The 17,006-nt window shown below is 32.8% G+C and overlaps 1 protein-coding gene across 5 annotated transcripts in view; it reads left to right on the forward strand.

The window, feature by feature from the left end:
• Positions 1–259: 259 nt before the first annotated feature.
• The window catches only part of LOC145329663 (uncharacterized), a 109,631-nt gene continuing 92,884 nt past the window's right edge, over positions 260–17,006 (forward strand). For 4 of the 5 annotated variants that reach the window (XM_080174010.1, XM_080174009.1, XM_080174011.1 and 1 more), the window contains exons 1-2: positions 260–397; positions 909–971. In XM_080174010.1, the coding sequence (XP_080030136.1) occupies positions 392–397; positions 909–971 (69 nt within the window). In that variant the 5' untranslated portion in view covers positions 260–391. The remainder of the gene's footprint in view (positions 398–908; positions 972–17,006) is intronic. The other variant, XM_080174006.1, reaches the window with a different exon arrangement.

Consider the following 17,006-nt stretch of genomic DNA (forward strand, 5'->3'; position numbering starts at 1 on the left):
CCTAGGACGTCCTTCCATTTTAGAGCTTCGCTTTTATGGATGTTGTAATCCTTGTTTTATTCATTGTTTTCATTGATTTATTTTTAGAAAAATGAATGTGACTAAAGCTTGGGCGTGATAGATTGATATTAATTTGCTAGTTAATTCTGCCAACCCAATACCCTCACAGTGATAAATATATAAAGAAAACAAGCCAACAGTGATATTAATAACTTTATGTTAAGCCGCTAAATCTGAAAGATAATAAAAATACAAAAGTGAAAAATTATATATTAGTTATTTGCAAAATGTTTATTGATTAAGAAAAAAATAAAGTTTTAGTGAGATTGTATAGAAATGTGGATCTAAACTGGCTGTCAGATTTGTGTTAGAAGAAGAATATTACATCTCGATGGATCAGGGAAAAACTTGTCTAATTTGATATCGAAACAAGGATAATTTTGTCCTTAAGTTGCAACATACAAACAATGTATAAAAAGACAAAGACAATAGAATTGTACAATTGAAAATCATTATGTGTAGTTTTTTATCACATCGTATTATAGACAGCTTTCCGCGGATAGTAAAATGTTTTGAAAAGTGATTACAGTTTTGTTTGGCCTTATGGGCCGAACGAATTCACGGGGCCAACAAAACTTGTATTAATTTAGTGATCTTTATTTCATTATTTGTGGAAAATTGTCTATATACGATAATATAAATGATTTTTCATTATGATCAGAACGGTTTCTAATCCAGTTGATATTAAATGGTTAATATGCTATTTCATTTTAGAAAGATAAAAGCTTGCTCAGGACCTTCATGAATATCCTAAGAAATGGAGATATTAAAAGACAACTAAAATTTCTTAATAGATTTTTAAAAGTTCTATTTTAAAGTAACACATAAACAAGTCTTTATTTGATTTACAGGAGAGCGTTGAAATTACCGCGCTCATTGGTTGGCTTCGAACCTTTAACTTAGCAAGTGAGGTAGGTCTTTATTAATTATTTTATAGCAAATGTTAGTTTAAATTGATTAAATAGTATTTTGGTAATTTCTGAAATAGAATTTTAGGTAATAAAATAGAAAATAAAATATTGAACTGGCAGTTTATGGGTAAATAGAAAAATTCTCCAAACCTTTCACATTCAAGCTGAATAAAATAATAAACGGTTACCCTCAAATCGCATAGGTACCAAAAACTAGCTTTTTATAAGAAAAATCGGGTTAGGTAAGGTTAAGTAAGAGTAAGAAGAGCCCTCCGCAGGGGCTTAGAATGTAAATTTTTCTTTTAAAATTTAAGAGAGGGGATGAGGGTTAGTATTCGAACATTGATTTCAGTTAAAGCACCATGAGATATGAGCTGTAAAGTAGTTTTTAAAAAGCAAGTGGGAGAAGAAATTATTAATCGCATATAGAGATGCTTGCAACAAAAAACCACAAAATATGAATAAATTGCTAAAATATTATTGAAAATTTAGTTAGATTTCAGGAATTACTTTTTTGGGGTAGAATTTTCAAGATTTAAGTAACAAACTGCTACTATCCCCGTTGCCTTTAGGGGCACTTAAGCTGGAGAGAGTGTCAACTCCACCACTTTCAATTTTAGTTTTAAAAAGAAAAAAGATAAAAAAAAATTAGGGAAGTGGTATTTTTTGTATGGGTGATTCTTCTCTGGATGGTTATGGTACCCTCCCCAAAAATAGATATGAACATTCCCAAGATTTATGAGAAACTACACTATAAATTCGTATAGCAACGGTTTTTTTGATCAAAAACTTTGGGTACTTATATTGCTATTTCTAAATAAGTAATGTCTAAACTTTTTAACCAATAATTTTTATCTGCAGAACGGGTAATTTAGTTTATTATCATCATTATTAAAAAAATTTTGTCCGTGTACCTGGAAGGGAGCACAGAATAACATTAATTATAGAGTGGCTGCTACCCTAAAAAAAAACGTTTAATCCAAAAGTAAAATATGCATATGTTATATACTCTTGAACATACATTAATGACATTTAAATTTTTATCTATTTACGTAAATGTCAAATTGAAAATGGCAATTTGTGCTAGTCATTTAGACATGCATTCGAAACTGCTTATATTTCATAGTAGCGCCGCTAAGTAGTCCGAGTGTGCTAGCTATTTAGACATGCATACGAAACTGCTTATATTTTATAGTAGCGCCGCTAAGTAGTCCGAGTGTGCTAGTCATTTAGACATGCATACGAAACTGCTTATATTTTATAGTAGCGCCGCTAAGTAGTCCGAATGTGCTAGCTATTTAGACATGCATACGAAACTGCTTATATTTCATAGTAGCGCCGCTAAGTAGTCCGAGTGTGCTAGTCATTTAGACATGCATACGAAACTGCTTATATTTTATAGTAGCGCCGCTAAGTAGTCCGAATGTGCTAGCTATTTAGACATGCATACGAAACTGCTTATATTTCATAGTAGCGCCGCTAAGTAGTCCGAGTGTGCTAGTCATTTAGACATGCATACGAAACTGCTTATATTTTATAGTAGCGCCGCTAAGTAGTCCGAATGTGCTAGCTATTTAGACATGCATACGAAACTGCTTATATTTCATAGTAGCGCCGCTAAGTAGTCCGAGTGTGCTAGTCATTTAGACATGCATACGAAACTGCTTATATTTATATATAGCGTCGCCTAGAAGTCTGAGTGTGCTATACATTAAGTTAAGACATGCATACGAAACTGATAATATTTCCTTATGGTGCCGCCGGTCAAAAAAACATAAATCAAAAGTTAGAATAAATCTTAATTTATACCACAATATGTAAAGCCTGGACTAAAATGGGATTTCTTTAACCCCTTCTTTTTCGTAGTTAAAACTACACTACGAGTAATAATTGTAGTTTCTTTTGTTTTTCTTTAGATTATTAGGTTATTCTTAGCATCAGCATTTAGAACGCCATTCAATAACCGTTTAGAGGCTTCAAAAGTCTTACGGGATGATTGCCATATAAATGACTGGTTTAGACAGCTAGCTAATTATTAAAGTTAATTTATTGGTTTAAGCACAGCTGAAGTGCCGAGCCCAACTAAAAATCTTCCATAATTGATGGCTATTTTTAATTATTTAGTTGTATTTTTAAATTGAAATGTGCAAACTAAGTTAAGGTAAAATCTTTCAATCAACAGCTTTAATATTTTAAACTATGTATTCTTTGACTAAAATAGAATGTTATTCGTACTGTAGTATATTTAACTATTTTGGCTAAAAGTATAATTTGTGCAGTATTGTCCGCGCATAAGTGATTTTATTCTGTATTGTTATAACATGTTAGCGTATAATGTGGACTAACTTAACATACACGTTTTCAAAATAAATTTTATAGATACAAGGTCTACAGTTTTTTTTGGCGCGTAGATTCTCTAAAACTAACATATGTCCATCTTATCAACTAAAAAGACTGTTAAATTAAATGTTTTATTGAGGAAATTATATCTACTAGCGGCTGCGCTCCTAGACTCTAAGATAAGCATCTATGTCTTAAAGAGTAGATTTGGTTCTTTTTTGAGCAACCTTTATTTAAAAGAAATTTTCATTTAAGCTGTTATTCATTTTACAGCCATTTACAATATAACTTTACATTAACTTTATTCAGGGTTAGATAGCACCCTACAGAGTTTTCCATCTAATTTTGAGTTTTCTATGCAATTTTTATAAGATAATAAGATATATCTAGAAATCTTAAGGGATTATACAATGGACGATAAAATAATATACATCCCCTATGATGTTAAACAAAATTACCCCTTCTGTAGTTAAAATTGAAAAGAGTGGTGTCTAATAGTTTGGAACCAACCAATCATAATTCAATAAAAGTACAACAGATTTTTAACAAATAATATAACGTGCGTTTTTGAAACTTTGGGCAAAAGTCTTATTTACAATAAAATTTTCTTTTCTCTCTGAAAATATCACGTATATGTCCTTGCTAATTTATATTTCCTGCCTCTAAGACAATTTTTTGAAACAGCGTATAGTGTCCAATTGTTAACATTTACGTCAAAATATGGATAAAAAATAATTTTACAGACGCTCAGACCTTTAATGAAAAAGATTTGCTCTGAATAAGGCAAGTGCAATAAAAGCATAAATGTAAACCTAATTTGGTCACAAAAAGGAAATGCGCCTGTTATCACGTCTTTCTTAGAAATGAAGCTACTCTATTATTAACTTTGTCTGTCGTCCGGCTGTCAATCCTTCAGACCGCACTGTTAAATGGATAATGTGAATTTCTTGGCTTCTACTTAAGATAGACGGCTGATTGATATTAGAAAAATTACCTATTCAATTGAGCATCCATATATAATTTAACCTGGAGCGTTGTTGTATCAGTCATTTCGTGATTTATGACCACTGAACATCTGCCCTTTAAATCACTTTGTCCGCGTTTCCATCCATAATTTTTTTGTGCTTCGCTACTGACGTTGTGACAAACCCAAAACTGTCCAGTTTTAAGCAAGACGATTCCTGTGACGTCATATAAAAATGGAACGGGGAAGAAAATCTCTTCCCTTTTCTCCCATCTCTTTTGAAGATATTTTCTTCCCCCTTCCCTTTTTCTTTCCCGAAACGTATATGACGTAACTGGAATCGTCTTGCTCAAACTGGGACAGTTTGGGGTTTGTCGACGTTGTCATTCTTGTTACTTTTACAGCCAAAGGCTAAATTGCACCAATGACATTTTTTACCATTTTGACCCAAAAATCATTTACAAAATCAAAGCTTTTCTATATTAGGATGTGTCCAACCGCTAAAACGTCAGTATGTCTGTAAGGAATAGCTTGTTTGAACTTGTTTTATCGATTTTAAAACTTGCTAATGTTTTTTTTAGACAAGAGCGAAACAACTCTATATATTTGTGACCATATAGTATGCAAGTTAATTATAAACACGATAATTTGGCACTAAATTTGCAATGATTTGCATATTAAAACGCGAATTAGTCTAATAGGGAATCTAATCAAATGTTTAAATCTTAGGATTAGGATATGCTTTTATCTGAGTGAAATATGCATAAAGTCAAATCATAGCGTGGGCGTTTTACAACATTTCAATTAAGTCAAGGTACCTTTTGTGCAACAGATATGATTCTACAAACAGTTTTTTCTTTAGGTCAGGTTAGGTTAGGTTACATTGGGTATATAAGAACTCTGAAGGGTAAGAACATCGCAGGTATAAGTTTAAATAAAACATCATTATTACGCTTTAAGAACACTTGCGTTAAAAGAATCTTATCCCGACCATTTTGTTATATGACACGCAAGGACCAATATAACCAAAAAAGGGCATTCAATCAAATTAGAGCCATATACATTTTAATGGAAAATCGCATATTTGGATGACCTAAAAACTTTAAAAGCATAATTTTTTAGGGTTGCCTTTAAAAATTATTATTTTTCGATATAGGGAAAGATATATTCCAAAAAATTCAAGCTTTTAACAAGAATGACAATAGCCTTACTCTGTCTAGGAGCGACACTTTAATACGTTATGAATTGTCTGAATAATAATAAGTTGTGACAAATCAATGAACATTATACTGAAATTTTGGTTATAGAGATGCAATTGAAATACATTAAACAAGGATGACAACATCCATAAAAGCGAAGCGCTGAAACAGTAGGACAAACGGACATTAACACTTATATAGTGTCATAACTGAATAATCAGAATATAAATGTATAAGAGTCGAAGCAAAGTTATAAGTAAATTTGTTGAAAAACTGCTTTATACAGGATTATGTTTATGGACATACTTACATTTTAGGACTTGATTATAGAGTTGCTTCGCTAATAACATTGTACTTTGTTGTCCCAGGAATCAATATACCAAAAATCAGATCAATCGGATTCGGATGATTAGATCACATAAAAATTTGTTGTTAAAAAAGTAAAAAAATCAACATGTTTAAAATGGACGTACGGACATTTTGGTAATGATTACAGAGTTGCTACGCTTTATAAATCGTACCTAAGTACTAAAGGAATCACCATGCAAAATTTGAAATCGATAGGCCAATTCTAACATGCCTAAATTAACGAAAAAAGCTATCCGTTACGGACGGACATACGGACGGACGGACCGACCCTAATTATAGAAAAGCTTCGCTTTTAAAAATAGAGAAAATTGAGTACTGGCATAACATAGGTATAGATACTAAAAATAGCATATATTAAACACTTAATTCATTATCATTGTTCATACATTTCAAACTATTTATCAAAAGCTTTCTAAAATTAATGATTTTTTTCTATATTTGGGTAAAATTTAGAAATCTAGAGGCGAGAAATCTTTTGATAATTTTTTTTACAACAATGGACATACAAATTTTTAATATGTATATATTTGCATTTTTTTGTTATATTACTCTTGACCGCAGATACGTACATTTCATAAATATGATTTATTTCTTATTTTGTATTTCATTTAATCTTTTGTACAGATTTTCTTACTTTAATAGACAATTAACTAGCAGGATATTTTAAACATAACACTTAGATAAAATGCACTTTCCCTTAAAGAACATCTCGATCACTGACCCCCTCCCCAGTTTGTTTCCTATATAGTATACATAACCCATGCGGGTGGTCATAACATTGCGTGGCTACCTGACCTAACATAATAAACAAACAAACGAAAAGCTCCCATTCCCCCATATTTTCAATCTTTAAATAAGGTGGGGGGGGGGATGTTTTATGTGGTCAACCTTGCACTTTAAGGGAAAACACCTGATAATGTAAGACAGAGTAATTTAAGTTCACTTAAGACATTTATGGATTTAGATATAGCCTATAGGAGGAGGGGAGTGAAAGAAGAAAACGCCCCAATTATATGTCATTATATTCAACACATACATACAATACAAGCTGAAACAATTATCCTAGTTGAAATTAAAACCAAGCTAATCTAAAGCATTTCAAATATTAGATTAAATTTTTGGGGGGGGGGGAATTTGGACATTGCTGGTTTGTGCCAACCAATCAAAAAAATGTAACATAAAATAACAACTTTTATCTAATAAATTATTTTTCAGCTCTTTAAAACTCTCAACATTTGTAGTTTAACTTAATAGATGTGTCTTTATATCATACAATACCGAATGATAAATTACCAAATCTATAGAGTAGCTTCAATAAAACAAAAACAAAAAACATATTTTTTTGCATTCTAAGCATATGTTTATTATTATTTTCCAGCCCATTAAATTTAATATATATTTTGAAATGCTCCAATGGAATTTATTAAAATAAAAAATCACGAAATAATTTTTTGTTTGTTAATTTCCTTTTTCAGTATGACTATGAAACCGTTAAATATCCAGTGGATTAGAACCGGTCCTCCAATTTTATTAAAATTACAAACCTATTTTATTATCGAAGCTTATCTATAATTAGGGTTAGTCCGTCCGTCCGAAAAATGTAAGTATGTCCTTAAACAGTTTTCTGTATTTAAACACGTTTGCGACAAATTTACTTACAATTTTGTTTAGACTTACATGTTTATATTCTGCTTTTTTAGTTTTACAAGAGTTAATGTTTGATTGTCCTACAGTTTTAGAGCTTCATTTTTATGGATGTTGTCATCCTTGTTAAAAACTTCTTTGAATATAGGATAAATTTTGAAATGCCCTTAAAAGTATAAATTTTATTTATTTTTCATATATTTTTCTGAAATAATTTACCTAGCAACAGTAAATCATATCATAAATATTTATCAAATTAATAAGTATAAAAAAGGTGTATTAACCTAGGAGCTACACCAGAAGAGTCCTACTGTGCTGGAAAGGTCCTAGGGTAGATGCCAGACTGAATTCTGGTCACTTCCCCCAGTTCAGGGGGTTTGGGTGGGGCTAACAATCCTTCCCTAGAAAAAACCTGCTCACGTTCAATCTGCACAAAGTAAAGACCAATTTAACTTTGGGCTCGGGAACGAAGTAGAGGTTGTAAACAACAATATGATGTTTGGCTGGGAAACCGCTAAAGGACCAGTCAGGCGGATGATTCTGAATTCCCGCAGACCAGCATAAATTTGCACCTGGAATGTTCGGACAATGTTTCAGTCAGGCCAGACAGAAAACATTTGCCAAGAAATGCTTAAAGCCAAGGTTGATATCCTGGCTATCACCGAATCAAGGTGGACAAATAATGGAGAGTTTAAACATCATTCTGGCTTGAAAATACTTTACTCAGGCCATATGAATGAGGATCTAGGACATAACCAAGGGGTGGCTCTTATGCTGACCAAGCAAGCAGAGCAGGCCATGATCAGTTGGCAACCCCATGGTTCAAGAATCATGGAGGCTTACTTCAAATCCTCAGATAAAAACATTAATCTGAGAATAATAGTAGCATATGCTCCTACAGAACAAGCAGATACAGAGGTCAAAAACGAATTTTATGACCAGCTTGACTCTGTATTTAAAAATGGTCATAAAGAAAAGGACCTGACCATGCTCCTAGGAGATTTTAATGCTCAAGTGGGGAGTAATAATGAGAATTTAGAAGAAGTCATGGGCAGATATGGCCTAGGCTTAAGTAATGGCAAGGAAAATGACAATGGTGATAGACTTGTAAGTTTTTGTACTGAAAACAAACTTGTCATTGGTGGAACCATCTTTAAACACAAGAAGATTCATACTGCCACCTGGAGATCACCAGATCAAAGAACCTTTAATCAGATAGATCACATCTGTATATCTAGACGTTTTAAAGGTTCTCTCCTTGATGTCAGGGTTGAAAGAGGACCTGATGTTAATTCAGACCATTATCTTCTATCTTCTAAAGTTCGGCTTAGATTTAAAAAGCAGGACACAAAGCCTAACCCCAGGAAAAAGTATAACTTAACAACCCTTCAAAACTCTGAAAAGCTACAAGAGTTTAAGCTCACTCTAAAGAACAGATTTGAGTTATTGACTCTTCAAGAGGATGATGGAGTTGAAGATATTTGGCAAGGTATCAAAAAAGTTTATAATGATACTAGCCAAGAAAAATTAGGTTACAAAAAGGCTAACCAAAAGCCGTGGATCACTCAAAGATCCATTGATCTCATGGATCAAATAAGAGAGGTAAGACAAAAGACACTCTCCAGAAACTCTCCAGAAGATAAAGACCTGTATAAGATGCTCAGCAGGGAAATCCAAAGAAGTGTCAGAATTGACAAAAAAGAACACTTGGAAAACCTTGCTATGCAAGCAGAAAATGCTGCTAATCAAAATAGAATGAAAGATGTCTATGAGATTACTAAGAGCATTGCAGGTAAAGTACACAAATCAGGATCACACATCAGGGACAAGGATGGTTCACTCCTTAAAACTGATGAAGATATTCTAAATAGATGGGCAGAGCACTTCACTGAACTGCTGAATCTTCCAGTTCCAGAGGAAGAAACTGAGATTCCACCCTCAGATGCACTTGACATTGACTGTCGAGCGCCAAATCTATTGGAAATCAAGGAGGCCATTAAAAGTTTGAAAAATAACAAGGCCGCTGGACCTGATAACATCCCAGCTGAGGTCATAAAAGCAGACCTAGATACATCTGCTGAGGCATTCCTACCTTTGATCACAAAGATATGGAATGATGAGTTATGTCCAGAGGACTGGAAGAATGGACATATCTCAATACTAGCCAAAAAGGGAGACTTGACCCAATGTGGAAACTACAGAGGGATAATGCTCCTTTCAGTACCTGGCCGTATCCTTAGTAAAATTCTTCTTAATAGAATAAAGAAGAAGGTTAATGAAAAGCTAAGACCTAATCAGGCTGGATTTAGACCAAATCGTTCCACTATTGATCAGATAACCTCTCTAAGAATCATCATAGAGCAATCCAAGGAATGGAACTCTGAGCTTTTTGTAAACTTCATTGACTACAAAAAAGCATTTGATTCTTTAGACAGAAGATCTCTCTGGAAAATCTGCCGACACTATGGCATTCCAGAAAAGATAATCAATATCATTAAAGCTATCTATAATACAAAGTAGAACGATGTCTGTCTGTCCGTCTGTCCGTCTGACCGTCTGTCCGTCCGTCTGTCTGTCTGTCCCTTAAGATCTCGGTAACCACTGAACCGATCGGATTCTACTCTTCAGGGTATCTACCTATTGGTCCTGTGGTGGTTTTAAGCTATTTTCTCGGGGGGTGGGACACCCCCAACCCCCCCAAAAACCAAAAAATCCCCCCCCATTTTTTTTTTTTTTTTTTTTTTTTTTTTTGAAGGAGTTTCCATGGTCCTTTATGGTCTCTCGCAATAATTTTTTTTATCACCTCTTGGGCAAAGCCCCTAGAGGCTAGGGGCGAAGCCGCTAGTCTATCATAAAGGAGGTGGAAACGTAATGTATAAAGGTAAACTTTCAACCTTTTTTGAGATTGTAACAGGCGTCAGACAAGGATGCCTTCTTTCTCCCTTCCTTTTCCTCCTTGCCATTGACTGGATCATGAAGAACTGTGAAAGTAATGATGGCATTCGCTGGGAGCTATTTGGCAATCCCAAATATTTAGGAGATCTGGACTTTGCTGATGATATCGCTTTGTTAACAAGCAATAGAAGTCAAATGCAAAGAAGGACTAACAGGATAGCTGAAACCTCCAAGAAAATTGGACTAGAAATAAATGTTCCTAAAACCAAAATACTCAGATTAAATGCAAATTCCCAAGAACCAATTACTATTGGAGACCAAATTCTTGAGGATGTAGATTGTTTTGAGTATCTTGGAAGTAAAATTGATGAAGCTGGAGGCACTTTAACAGATGTTAAAGCTAGAATTAACAAATCTAGGACAGCCTTTGCCAGCCTGAACAAAATTTGGAATTCCAACAACATCTCCATAAAGACCAAGTTAAGACTGTTCAAGTCAAATGTTCTCTCTGTTTTGCTGTATGGGGCTGAAACTTGGTTCCTAAACACAGCAGTGGTCTCCAAGCTACAGACATATGTCAATAAATGTCTAAGGAGAATCCACAAGATCTTTTGGCCAAATAAGATCACAAATGCTGAGCTTCTAGAGCGCAGTGATATGTCAGACATTAAACTGACAATAAAACAGAGAAAATGGAGATGGCTGGGGCACACTCTAAGGAAAGGGCATGATGATATAACCAATCAAGCCTTGACTTGGAACCCCCACGTAGGAAAGAGGAAACCAGGTAGACCAAAAACAACCTGGAGGAGGGAACTCTTAAGTGAACTGAAAGAAAAGAAAATTCCATCTTTCAGCAATGCCTCAAAACGTGCCCAAAAAAAGGAAGATTGGAGAACCATTGTGCATGGCCTACGTTCTGCCGAGAACTAAAAGGCAGTGATGATGATTAACTTTTTTGCTTTTTATTTAAGATAGCTAGCCGGTGCTTTTAGTAAGTAGTAGATGTAAAATTTTTCATAGAATTCAGATATGTAATCGTTTTTTTTTGTAGAATTGCTTAGAATGGATTCGTAATATTTTTCTGATTCTAAAGGTATATATGAACCCATGTTTTTATGTCTGTTTGAGAAAATATTAAGGTTTAAAGTTTTTATTAAACCGAGGTTAAAAAATAGATTTTTTCAATAATTACTCAACAGAATTTTAAAAGTAAGGTGTCAAATTAAAGATCTTACTATTTTTGTTCATACTGGCCATTTTCTTCTTTTATTTTGTTGCGTTTTAGTACCTTAAAACCGACTTAATTATTTTGTAAAAAAACTTAAATTACTTAAAAAATAAGAGGTCTACAAAAAAAACCGATTGCATATCTGAATCCTATGAAAAATTTTACATCTACTACTTACTAAAAGCACCGGCTAGCTATCTTAAATACAAAGCAAAAAAAGTTAATACACCTTCTTTAGCAGATATAAATTCAGTGCTTTGAATCATATATTACACATATAGATGCGTATTTGGTACATTTTAAATAAAAAAATTACTTGTGATTTTAAAAATTTTACTTAGTATAATTATTCCAATTATTATTAACTAATAATTTTTTTTCACCAAAAAAAAATTTTATTTTGCTTCACTGCTACTGTTTCATAGATTCTATAATTTTTTTGTTGATATTTGAGTTATAAATAATTAATTTACCCGCATTTCTACTCCTTTTTCATTGCCCTTTTACCTTTTAAACGTAAAAATCATGTTCACACAAATACTGCATGAAATAAATGGGTGAATGTGTGTCTCTATCCCTACTTTATATATTGACACCGACAAATTACAAGTGATCATAAGTGAGAAAAATGGACTAAATAAGGGCCTAATTTGGTGTGGGTTTAGCGCAGAAAAAAATTAATTTAATTAATAAGCATGGACGTGGTCACTTTTTTGAACAGGAGTAATAAATTATTGTTCTTTCTAGGGCTCGCGGCCGGAAATTGAAAAAAAAAGACTGTTTGGCCACAGGCAGCTGCTCACTAACTCAAACTGTGGCTGTGGCTGTAGTCTTGACAAAAAAACTGGCAAGCTGCCCTTCCCTTGGGGACACCAGAAAGTGTCATGTGTGACGTCATAAAAATACGTCTAAAAAGGAAGGATGAGAGGAAAAGTGGGAACGGAAACCCCTAAAAATATATGGATAATAGCCGTATTTTTATGACGTCACACATGACACTTTTCGTTGTCCCCTTGCCTTGTGTTTTAACTTCATATAAAATAGATTTGTCTAGATTTAGAATTGTTTTAGCTGTGATAATCCCACACCATTAATTTAAGTTTAATTACACTGAAATTTGTCCAGAGGGTCCTAGATATACAATATAGTATAGTAACAGGGATCTAAAGAGATAAGACACTGGCCAATAAATTGATGTACATACCCAATGATGATACAAAAATTACCTCTTCTGTAGATACAATTAGTGGTTAAAACGTTTGTACACTCTACTTAATGAACCAAACAATTAAAATTCAATAAAGGGCCCCAAACTTGTTAAGCCAACAAATAAGAAAACGTTATTATAAAAAATTTGGTGACTTGTGTAATAAACAGGCCAATGTCCCCTCCCTCCCTGGTCTAGTACATATGTATGTAGTTATATCCGTGACCTTGTCATAGGTTATACTGACATAATTCACGGTCTTTGGAAAAGTAGTCACATTAGAACAAGGACAATTATGTCCATAAGTTGCATAACAGCAACAAACTGGCAACATTAACCCTTAAGTTATAAAGTAAGAGTAATAAGATTTTCAGTATCGCTTCGAAACCGATTAAAATCCTCTGGATGAGAACGGGTTCTCCGCCATACTGAAAAATTATGTATAGCATCGTATTATATCCAGTTTTCTACGAATATAAAAATGTACAATCATAACTTTAAAATCTGTTTATAGCACGTGTGCCATCGGCATCTTGGGGATAAAAAAAATGGTTTTAATCTTATAACTGTAAATTTTTATATCCGCGGAAAGCTGTTCTTAATGATGCGATAATAACGATGTTTGGGCGGTCGGAAACACCCTTAATTATAGAGTGGTTGTACTTATATCAACCCTTACTATGTTGTTCTAATTCACGAAGTAATGTTAGAATAGTTATTTCTTTCATCGTATTATAAACCGCTTTCCGCGGATATAGAATGTACAATTTTAGGATTAAAACCATTTTTTTAGCCCCAAAGGTGTCGAAGGCACGGGCTAAAAAACTGGTTTTAATCTTATGATTGTACATTTTATATTCTTAGAAAGCTGGATATAATACGATGCTAGACATAGTTTTTTCGTATGCATGAGAACCGGTTCCTATCCACCGGATTTGAATGAATACGAGAAATTATTCTTATATCTGACTCATGAAGTTATCTGATTTATTACGTTAACAGGGGAGAAAAACTCTAGTAATTTTTCAATTATGGTTGTTTTATTGTACTATTGTGAGTAGCGCAGCTATATATTTACATGCCAGTTTGTCCCTCCGTCTTTCTGTCTGACCAGGTTACATACACCGCGTTTCTTGATGTTTTAAAAAAGGTAGAAATTTGTTTGGAGGGTATGAGTGTTATATATTCATGTGTCTTTTTCCTAAGAAAATGGCCTAAATCCTGGAATGATAAAGAGTTATATTTTCTGAAAAGCAAATCTTATCAGTTTAGTCATATCCTAAGCATCATTCAGACGGACGAATATACATAAAGTGATCTACTTTGTATTATAGTTATATTGTCAGCTGATTATGCATCAGTTCTAATGGTTAAAATCGTCCTTGTCTAATTTTATTTACCATTGTTTATATATCCTTAATGATTACTTTTTCTATTCATTAATAATATCAAGGAAAATTAACAACAAGAATGACAAAAACCATGAACATATAGAAACATTATATATATATATATATAGAACATATAATGGCAAAATTTCTTCAGATATTAGGAATTATGTTTTAATAAAAAAGTTCTTTTGATTTTAAAAAAAGATTATAGTTAACTTATAAAATGATTTTTAAAAACATTTTACAGTATTTTTTGGTTATTAGGCCGATATTCATAATAAATATTCAAAATAATCTAAGGTTTAAGACAAAGAGAACAATTTCATCATACAACAAAGGAATTATACAGTGACGACCAAACCGACAAAATTTATTTTAAAGTAATGGTATTTTTTTAGGTAAGTTGGATAATGATATTCAAGGTACCAGTATAAGGGAAAGGGCCTCCCGCAGGGGTTTGACAATCATTATTATCATAGCCTAATCTTAAGAATTCAAGATTTAGCCAAAAACTTCTTTGTAGAAAAAAAAGTGCATCCTTATATAAATGTAACAGGATGTATGAAAGTCTGTCTGTCGATTTGTACCGCCAGATATCGCTACCCGCTGAATGAATATGATTCTCCTTTACAGTGTAGCTTCTGATATATCCTGGTAAGGTTTATAACTATTTTGGGGAGGGTACCACAATCCTCCCTGGAGAAATCAACCCTAGAAAAAAAAATGCTTCCCCCCCCCCAAAAAAAATCTTTTCCTTTTCTTTTTAAAAGTAAAATTAGAAGAGGGTTAACTAACCCCCCACTGTAGCCGCTAGTATTAAAAATAGTAACACAATGACAAAATTTTAATTCTAAAAATTGCAAATCTAAAACAGCGTTTGAAATTGCAACTGTACCAAAATTTGTCCTAGTTAAATTAAACTCACGAAATGTTGTTATCACGATCTGATTTAGTTTACATCTATTGATTCCATATAAAGCATGGATTTCATTTTTTAATTTTGCATTTTATAATTTAAGTGTTAGTGTGTATATACAATGCTTTGTTTTAGTAAAGGAACAATTTATCTTAATAAGAATTAAACATATGAGCAGTCATTTTTTGTTAAGCTGCATATTTGTTAACTTTATGATGTAATTGTAATCACCAAAAAAATACATGTAAGATACAAAGCTTTTCTTAAAATTTCAAAATTCAGTCGCACTGCAATCTTGAAGTCAATAAAAATTTTTACTGGGTTACAGTTCATAACTGATTTCTAATTTTAAACCAAAAATAAAACACCCTTTAAAAGATTAGGTTCTGCTTTAAAGGGAATTTCTATGAAAGCCATTTTTGAGGGAGGAGGTCAACACGGCCCCCAAAGGAGGAAAAGCCCATGGAAAAGTTTTACAAAGATAATAATTTTTCGAAGGTAATCCCCTTCTCTTTCATGGGGATCTGCTCTTATAATAGGCTAGGGGCGAAGCAAGTATTATTAATATTTTTTTCTTTAAATTTTTATTGCTTACCTCTGAAACTTTTGCGATATGATATGTGTGCAATTCTAATTCTTGTCATGGTTTCAGGGAGGGAGGGAACAATAATGGATAGATTAATTTTAATTCTTGTCATGGTCATGTCCACTATCTTTTATTTCCGTAATATTTATCAGAAATCACTTTTAAAACTTTTGGGAAAGATCAATTATTGTCAATAGTGTCCTATCCCCTTACACCTGAGATGGAATCCTATTTGCATTTAAATGTTTAGCCCAAGTGAATTTCAAGTAAACTGGCTCAAAATTAAAGAAAATGTATTTCTATCTCTATGTATTATTTTTTTCTTCATATCAAGAAGTGAAAACTAGAAGAATACCAATAAAAATTTGCTTTTGTTAAGTATAGGACAAAAAACTATAATATCCCTATAATATATTTATTATGTCTAATTAAACAATGTAAGAGACAACCTAAATAAAATTGTAGTTTTAAAACAGTCTAATGTGTATTTTGAGTTTGTTATAAAATGTAATTTTGAACCAGGCTAGTGTGAATCTAATTCTTTACAATCCACAGAAATCACGAATCAAGACAATTTTTTGGCCCTAGCTACCTTATGGTAGCCATTTCTTGATAGATAAATAGATAGATAGATTGTTGTGGAAAGAAAAGATATAGAATAGATAGATAGGAAAATTTATACGGAAATGTTCTGAAGGGACAGACAGATACAATTAAAGATAAAAAGACAGGATAAGATTGCCAGACAGATGGACAGATATACTTAATTTAAGCACAAGCAACCACTGTAAATCAAAGTTGAGAAATATTGTTAAAAAGTAGCGCAGCTATGATATGCTAAATATTTGAAAAATAACAGGAAACTAAGACTTAGAAATAACCATGAAACCCACTAGGTAAGCTTATGTAAAACTGTTTGGCCGTTATAGATATATATCTAATTGGAACCAAAAAATGATTTCATAAGTGAAATAAATAAAAATTGACTTGTGACAGACTTTCTGATGATTTAAAGATAGCTGCGTTTTTGTATCTTAAACATACTTCCGTAAGGGTTGGGATCGATTAGACGATTCTAACCTTACTAAATTTACTATCGGAGCTTTAGAGACTTCTGAAGGATCGTAGTAAACATCATAATGTTAGAAAAGCCTCGCTTTTAAAATGAATATAATAGCAAAATAGATAGAACATATTTTCCAGTATGACTTCGAAACCGATTAATATCCGCTGGATTAGAACCGGTTCAAAGGCCACACTGAGAAATCATGTATCGTATCGTATTATATTCAG

This window comes from Acartia tonsa, chromosome 10 (genome assembly GCF_053477335.1).
Source record: "Acartia tonsa isolate MP-2025a chromosome 10, ASM5347733v1, whole genome shotgun sequence".
In the NCBI taxonomy this organism is placed as follows: domain Eukaryota; kingdom Metazoa; phylum Arthropoda; class Copepoda; order Calanoida; family Acartiidae; genus Acartia; species Acartia tonsa.